General features: G+C 47.8%; 1 protein-coding gene across 2 annotated transcripts; it reads right to left on the bottom strand.

The window, feature by feature from the left end:
- Positions 1 to 1194: 1194 nt before the first annotated feature.
- JMJD6 (arginine demethylase and lysine hydroxylase) lies at positions 1195 to 8061 on the bottom strand. Of its 2 annotated transcripts, XM_008065243.2 has the most exons (7): positions 7615 to 8061; positions 6703 to 7091; positions 5932 to 6218; positions 5024 to 5159; positions 3558 to 3696; positions 2609 to 2736; positions 1195 to 1340 (listed from the first exon to the last, which is right to left on the bottom strand). In XM_008065243.2, exons 1-7 carry the CDS (start codon positions 7741 to 7743, stop codon positions 1304 to 1306), a joined length of 1245 nt encoding a protein of 414 aa, XP_008063434.1. In that variant the 5' UTR covers positions 7744 to 8061; the 3' UTR covers positions 1195 to 1303. The 2 variants fall into 2 exon arrangements, with proteins under 2 accessions (XP_008063434.1, XP_008063440.1); XM_008065249.1 differs by lacking the exon at positions 1195 to 1340 and having other exon boundaries at positions 2323 to 2736.
- Positions 8062 to 8167: the final 106 nt, after the last annotated feature.

The following is an 8167-nucleotide window of genomic DNA, read 5'->3' as shown; positions in this document are numbered from 1 at the left end:
AGAACACATTAGCCGGGCACAGTGACTCAGCCTGTAATCCCAGCACTCTGGGAGGCAGAGGCGAGAGTTCTATCTGAGTCCAGGGGTTTGAGACCAGCCTGGGCAACTTGGTGAGACCTTGACTCTATGATATATAAAAAAAAAAGTATCTGGGCATGGTGGCACGTGCTTGTGGCTCCAGCTACCTGGAAGATTGAGGCAGAAGGATTGCCTGAGCCCAGCAGGTCAGGGCTGCGGTGGCTGTGAGCATGCTACCGCACTCCAGCCTGGGTGACAGAGTGAGACTCTGACTAAAACAATAAAAATAAAAAAATAACAACAACAAAAAAACCTGTGAAAAAAGAACACATAGAACACCTTTCCTATTCTACGCAAACAAAAAAACCACAATGTTAGGCCGGGCGTGGGGGATCACGCCTATAATCCTAGCCCTTGGAAGGCTGAGGTGAGAGGATTGCCTGAGGAACTTGGCAAGATCTTATCTCTACAATAAATAAAAAAATTAGCCGGGCATGGTGATACGTGCCTGTAGTTCCAGCTACTTGGAAGGCTGAGGTGGAAGGATAGCCTGATCCCAGCAGGTCGAGGCTGCTGTGGCCGTGAGTGTGCCACTGCACTCCAGCCTGGGAGACAGAGTGAGACTGACTCAAAAAACAAAAAACCACAGTGTATCATTCCCAGGACCCCCCCCCCCCCACAAAGCACACAAATACTCCTGAAATTTCACAGCTTCTCTGATGATGGAAAAGACATAAGGAACTCTAAGACAGACTGAACAGTGGGCGACAGTGCTGGGTCACTGCCACTGAATGTGTTTGTGGACTCATGGTGACACACTGGAAGGCAGTGCAGATTATCTCATAGGACTTCTGATACATAATTGGTTTACACACAGATCAAAGTCCACTCACTCTCAACGACTCTGCTTATATACAGTTGGTTTTGCAGCAGGTCCTTACCAATGTTGCAGAGGTAACAGACATAGTAAGACGTTGAAAGGATCACACCTCTCCAGCCTTGTGGTCCACCAGCTTGGTTTTCAATGAGACGGCACAGAACCTTCTTACCCAACATCACATTAGTTTCAGTGTTTCACTGAGCTGGCTGAGCTTTTAAACTTCTTGATAATCTATTCTTAGTAAGCAGTAAAAACAGCATTTGACCGAAGAGAAGAGCTTGGGCCAGAGAAGGAACATCCAAGTTCAAAGACAGAGGAGAAGGTAGGAGCAGAAGACGTGAGAACTGAGTTGGGTGGCCGCCAACAGCTTATGCTGAAACCACTCAGGGGAGTCTCTTTATCTGCTCAGGGGTGAGCTCGGCCTCCACAAGTGTCCCTAATCCTGCCAAGGAAAGTACAACTGCCTGTAATCAGCACGTAGACAGCATGCGGGTGCAAAGCTGGAAGGCAAGGTTACAAGCAGGACCCCGTGTGGAGGGAATGGCAGGGCTTTTCCTAAAAGACTTTCTTACAAATTATTGAGTCACACATCAAGCATAGATAGAGGTCAACAACAATAGAACTTAAAAAGGCAAGAAGGGAAATCTAAGTGTGGCTGTGAAAATGACAGCTAGGGTTGAGAAATGCACATTCTAGCTGATAAAATCACTTGAATAATACACCTGAATTTCTCCAGTGGTAGAATTCCAGCTAGACCCAGAGGATGGAGAAAAGGCAACAGTACTGTCAACCTACCTAACACACCTAAGGAAACACTCAGCTGCTGGGAGACAGAACACAGCAGGAACAGACTTGAGACACTAAGACTTCTAGGAACTTTAGTGTTTTAGTATCTTCCCATGACCTCTCCTCAAAAACACATCAGTTAGCACATGGAATACAGATCGCTGGCACTTAAAGACCCAAGAAGCATGCAGAGAGTGAACAAACCTCACCGTGAGCCTGTTATATACCCTGCATGGGGGCAGGTGCTTGCCTAGTAGATGATCTTACTGATTTGTTAAGTTTTAACTTACTTGGATTCAAACTTATTAAAAAAAAAAAAAAACCCTCAAAACAAAACTTGGAGTCGTGATTAAGAGTTTATAAAAAAAAAAAGTCAGAGTTCTTTGCTGCTATCTGATTTGGCTTGAGCACTCAAAGCAACACCGGCAAACAGGGAGAGAAAGCAAGAAGCCATGCCTCAGGCTCCTCAGAAGATGCCAGGTGGTTTTTCTAAGAGTTTCCCTGTGTGCTGCCATAACTGCTACCTCACCGTCCAGGAAACACACCAGTGAAGCCACTGCTTCCCGCAAGACTATCACACAGAGAAGAGCAATAAGGGCAGGTTCTGGAATTCTCAAAGGAAAAAAATTTCAAAGATGTAAAATGGATTCCATTTTTATTAAATAACGTAAAGGGTTTGCTTGGCACCATTCACATACTCTTGCCTTTATGCATAAAACAAGCCATATTTATCTGCCATTGGGAGCAGAGACAAGGGTTACTGGAGCAAACGCTAAGCGAATGGGTTCCTGTTCCCAGGGCGTCCTCATTCTCTGGCCTTTGTCAGCCCTGCCCTCGTCTGAAGGATCAACAGGCTGCCCTCCCTGGCCCTGCCCCTTGCTGCCAGCATGTCCTTCCACACAGACAACAGCCGTGCTTGGTCACCTGGAGGAGCTGCGCTCTTTGCTCACACAGTCGTCCTGGGAAGTGGTGTCCCCATTGCCCACCATGCTGCACGTCCTCCTCTTCTTCCTGCGGTGCACTGTCCCATCACCTTCAGACCCGGACTCACACTGGACACGGAGGAGAGAAAGCAAGAAGTCAGCCTGGATGCAACCCCTTCTCCAACTGACAAAGCCCTGACCTCAGGAGACAGCAAATACTGCTCACTTTTCCCCCAGAAGAAAAGCAATCATTTATGACAGCTCCACACACAGACTTAATATCCACCTCCTCAGATGTTTCTGGCTTTCCATGAATTTTAAACTTCCCTCAGATGCCAAGTGTTTCTCTAGTGTTCTCTAGTAGAAAGATTATTTGTTTGAAATCAAGATACTCACTGTAAAAATATTTTATAGTCAGCATTCTAAAATTGCATCATGAGATTTCACTCTACTGACACAGAGCTTGATGCATAAAATTAAGTAGGTACAGCACTTAACATTCATAAAACCCTCCTTTGCCCAATTAGAAAAGACCAAATCAACAGATTATATGAAGAGATAGGAATTGTATCAGCTAAAGGCTCAGGACCCTCTTGCCCAGTCTTGTTAAGCAAGTTATTAGATTTGCTGAGTTTCTAGGATTAGAATTTACCAACCATGGAGAAAATTCTCCATATAAGCTTTGAGACCAGAAGGACGAGAGTTTGAATCCTGACATGGATGTTTGCTAGCTGTGTGACCTGGGTCACTTTCTACACTAAAGCCCAAATACCTTGATACCTCTCAAGGTTATTTTAACAATTCACACACCTATGTGCAAAGCTGTAAAATATACCACTAGCAGGAATGTTGAAAATTGTAACCCTTGGAAGAAAGCAAAAAAATGTTTCTATCTTTCTTCCTTCAGGACAGAACTGGGTAACATGAGCCAGGCGCAGGCAAGGCCTCACCTCAGAGTCTGAGTCTGATGAGCTGGAGCTGGAGGAGCTGGAGGAGTCACTGGAGCTGTCAGAGGCTATGCCTGTGGATTCCTGAAGGTCAACTGAGTCTGCCAGGACTGCCAACTCGGGGTGCTCCTGCTTCAAGATCCTGAGGGACAAGAAGTATTGTTCTCAGTGCAGGGAAGGCAGCAATACCTACTCACAGAGACTCAAAGTGAGACCTGTGTCTCTTAGAAACACCTGGAAATGCCCAGTGTGTCAGTTCAGAATGGGTACTTTATCACAGTGAGGACACCAAGTCCCGGCTGGGAACAAGAACCCCAATATGCTGTCTGTGTTTTCTACAAGGAAGGCTATCCACTAGCTACATGCAACTCACCACTACCTGCATAAGAAAGCCAGCCATGCCACCAATACATGACAAAATTTCCTTGAGTTAGTCTTAGTTCTTTTCCCTTAAGATAAAGTGGTTCCTTTTCCTAGGTTTTGTTTTAGTTTTTTTTTTTTTTTGCCTGAACCATTCCTAGCTGATTCTTAAAAAACCTTTCCTTTTCATAGCACAGCACATAATGATCAGTCTTGGGTTTGGTTACATTCTATTTGTAAGAGTAGAAACAATTAGGTTTGTAAGAAATAAGAAGTGTCAAATAACAGAGACAGTGCCCCCTCATTGGGAAGGTAAAACTGAACTGGACTTAAGCAGCCCTCCCCTTCAAGATCCTAATCTGGCATCCACTGTAACCAGTTACAGACCTGCTGTATGATAAGGCCTGTGGAGTGACCAAATTGCAGCCATAGTGGCCTACGAGGCAGTGTAAGTGGGCCTCAGATGCCCAAGAGTCCGGAGAGAATAGAAGCCACCACCCTTGCTGGCCCTCTCAGCAGGGAGGCTGAGCACTGAACAAGCCAGAATCCCTCTCTTACCCCGAGAGCTGGTCCCTCCAGGTCAGGGTTGGGACACAGTGGCACGGGGTGGCTGGGGGTGGCTTGCACTGCCGCTGCCCGTGCTGTATCTGTTCTGTGGATAAACAGAGGAGCTAAGTCTCCAGGGCAGTCACCTCACTCACAAGAACTGAAGGCAATAAGTTCAAATGGGAATAATGCTTCTGGGCAAGAAAAAGAAACAACCAAAATAAAACCCAAACAAAATGGCTTCTTTTGCTAGCACTAGCTTTGAAAAACAAAACAAAACAAAAAACAAACAAAACGAGAAACAATCCCAATGGTGACCATGTTCTGACTGACTGGCTTGGGTCCAACATGCAGAGCCTTACCCTGCCACCTCGAGGCTGGCAAACATCCTGAAGGCTAGCCCTGATCTCAGCCCCTCTCTCCTCTACCCAGAGTTGGCGGCCCCAGCTGTTCCCAGGCCTCTCTATAACCAGCACACACCACTGCAGCAGTGGCCTCTCTCTATTTTATCTCTGGGGTAGGAGACGGAATAAAGCAGAAATAAGAAAAAAAATGTGTCTCACCTATACCATTTCCGTGATAACTTTGGTCTCCCTCTTACCGTCTTGTGCCACACAACGGGGAAGTTAGTGCTGCTGGCAAAATTCTGGGTGATGGCAATAGTGGTGTCAAGATTCAGGACAACATGCCACCAGCCACCTGAAATCCAACAAATAAACAGTTAAACAGGGTTTGACCCTATACACAATCATTGTGTAACATAAACTCCAGAAACTGGGAGATTCCTACCCATAAGGGAGAGCTTCAGAGATGTGACATAGAAAAGTGTATGTTCCTCCTGATCTAGGATTGTAGACAATTTACCTGTTTGTGTACATAAAGTTTTACTGGAGCACAGCCATGCCTATCCCTTTGTGTATTTCCTAGGGCTGCTTTCTTGCTCTAAGGGCAGAGTTGACAGCTGTGACAGAGACTGTCTGCCTCACAGTACCTAAAGTATCTACTCTTTGGCCCTTTACAGAAAAAGTGTGTTGGCCTCTGGTAATCCAAAGTTGTGGCCAAAATTATACATGCAGAAATTCTTGTCTGCTGTGAGATTTCCTGCCTTCTCTAAATCACTATTTCCTGACTCAACCTACCCAGTACTACACTGTATCAGAAACCAGACAGAAATGCTATGCTAGCCACCACACATATGCAAAGACACTAGGTAACAACTAGGGATAAATAAAGAAAAGTAAGATCTTTACAGAAAATTTATGAAGAGTTCTATAGTTACTTGAAATATGGACAATAGCTCCCAGAATATTTGGAGGTATAGCTACATATTATTGTTAGAGGCAGGTTACAATCAGTTCATTTACCAGACAGCACGCAAAAGGATTTTTTTGACTCACTCTCTATATAGTTCTGCTCCAAAATGACAAAATACTGAAATCAAAGCATGAATTTTCTTCCAGTTCATCTATACCTGGCACAAAGACAGTCTCTCCTGGTTTTTGTAAGATTTCCAGGGGTTTGAATTCAGGTGGCCAGGTTGGAAGTTGTGTTCGGGGATAAATAACATTAAACCAGGTAATAGCTTCATCTTGCTGGTTCCCTCCTTCTTCTCGGGTCACCTTGATGAGTTCTCTGGGAGTGCTCGTAGGGAACAGGCACCAGCGTTTGTGACCCTGAACTAAGGCATTCCAAGCACTGGTTCCCAGAGGGTCGATGTGAATCCCGGTTCCAGAGCGTGGTGGCCCCATCACAAACCACCTACAGGATGGAGACACCCAAAATATGAAATACAATTTAATTATACACACACACACACACAAACACAAAACAGTAAGTTTTTAGATCTGTGATAATCATCTTTATTTCAGAGACTATACAAGTTCTATCACACAGAAACAGTGAATTGTGCATAGATGGCTTTCTAACAGAATAAAGAAAATCACTGACAGTTTATTGCTGGATTTTAGCTATTAAAACTTTCCTTATAAATCAGTGGTTCAACTTTAGCTGCACTTGGGGAGTTTTCAGAAATTCTGATGCCTAGGTAGTAGCACCTCAGACCAATTACATCAGAGGGTCCCCCATTAGGACCCAGGCAGGCATCATCAGCCCCCTAAGTGAGGTCGAGGTGCAGCCAAGAGAGAACCAGTCACTGTTTTTGAAAAAAAGAATAGCGACTGAGCTTAGCTAACAAATGCTGTTGTATGTAAGACTGTAACCACTTAGTAGCAGGATACTTTACCTGTAAGGGGGCCTGCGCTTCTCCCCTGCATACTGGAAAAGATCATCAGTGAAAAACTTGGGCACCTTGTAGTCTTCCAAAAGTTTCCTTCTTTTGGGGTGCTCACCATAGCTGCTGTCGAAGATGTAAAGGGGGCTGTCATCTCGAGTGCTCTCCATGTACTCGATGTAGTACTTCATCTTCATCTTCACTGAGTAGCCATCGTTATCCTCACCACACTTAAACTTCTGGTTTCGGTATTTCCTTTTTAGGCGTTCCAGAGTCCATTTCTCCTGAGCAGACCAGCCCTCTTGGGCATTCAGCAAAACGACGGGCTTGTAAGGTCTTTCATATCGTTCCACAAATTCTTCCACAGAGAGCTGTAAAGCATCTGCTCTTTCCACGTTGTCCTGAGAGAACAACAAAAAAACCTGCCCAGTTAAAGAAAAGAAAAGAAAAGAAAAGAAAAAGAAGTCCTGTGGCAGATAAGGGTGTCTCCCAGGGCCAATCAGCAATGATACACCTAAGAAGCCAGATTCTCGTTCTGGCTCCTGCTCGGGCGGGGGAAAAGGCCCGCGCGCGTGTGATCACGTCGCACCCAGAACCACCCTAGGAGGGAAGGGTACTTCACATCTCCATTCGTGAGCCTTAACAGCCAGGTTCCCTAGGGCCCCGCCACCCAAAAGGGTCAGGGGCGACAAGCATTCTAGTCGAGGGCGCCAAAGGCGTGGAGCTCCAGTCGCCCGGGAAGGCGGGCAGCTGCGGCGTGGGAGGGAGGAGGCCCGCCCTGGAATCCGGGCCTCGGGGACCCCGAACTCCGCGGGGTGCCGCGCTCGAGGCGAGAGGAAGGGGCAGCCCCGGGCCCTGGGCAAGGTGAGCGGCGGCTGGAGGTGCTGGTGCCCGGCCCCGCGACACCCGCACAGCCCCCCTCACCGCCACGGCCGCCGGACTCAGCGAGAAGCTCTCGTAGTAGTTGTGCCGGGTCCAGTCCAGCGAGTCCTTGAGCTCCGGCCGCGCACTCCGTTTGGCCTCGCGGATGCGCTTCTTGCTCTTGTGGTTCATCCTGCAGGGTCACCAGCTGGTTCCGCTCGGATCTCGACGCAGCTCCCTTCCTGCCACTGATGCGCCTCCTCCCCGGCCCGGACGACAGCGACAACAGTGAAACGCCCTTCGCTACAGCCCGGCGCCTTTAAAGTCGCCTTCCAGAAAATTCACTCCCCAGCCACCTCCCGAGCCTCGGGTTGGGCATGCGGCCGCTGTCTTCCCCGCCCCCGCGCCTCTAGCGGTCCGCCATTGGCCTCGGAACCTCCTGGATCCACCCTCACACACGCCGGGCCTCCGCCATGTTGGGAAGGTCACGTCGGCCGGAACTGCCGCGCCGTCGCCACGCCCATGCCTGCGCTCGCTTCCGGCGTGCTCGCCACTTCCGGGCCCGCGCTGCCTCGACGCCGCGGGCCCGCCGCCCCCGCTTCTCGCTGTCTTTGCT

Source organism: Carlito syrichta, unplaced genomic scaffold, assembly GCF_000164805.1.
Source record: "Carlito syrichta isolate Samal-C Ts95f unplaced genomic scaffold, Tarsius_syrichta-2.0.1 Scaffold103330, whole genome shotgun sequence".
Lineage (NCBI taxonomy): Eukaryota > Metazoa > Chordata > Mammalia > Primates > Tarsiidae > Carlito > Carlito syrichta.
Note: the sequence above shows the minus strand (reverse complement) of the source record. Positions and strands in the feature narration are given on the sequence as shown.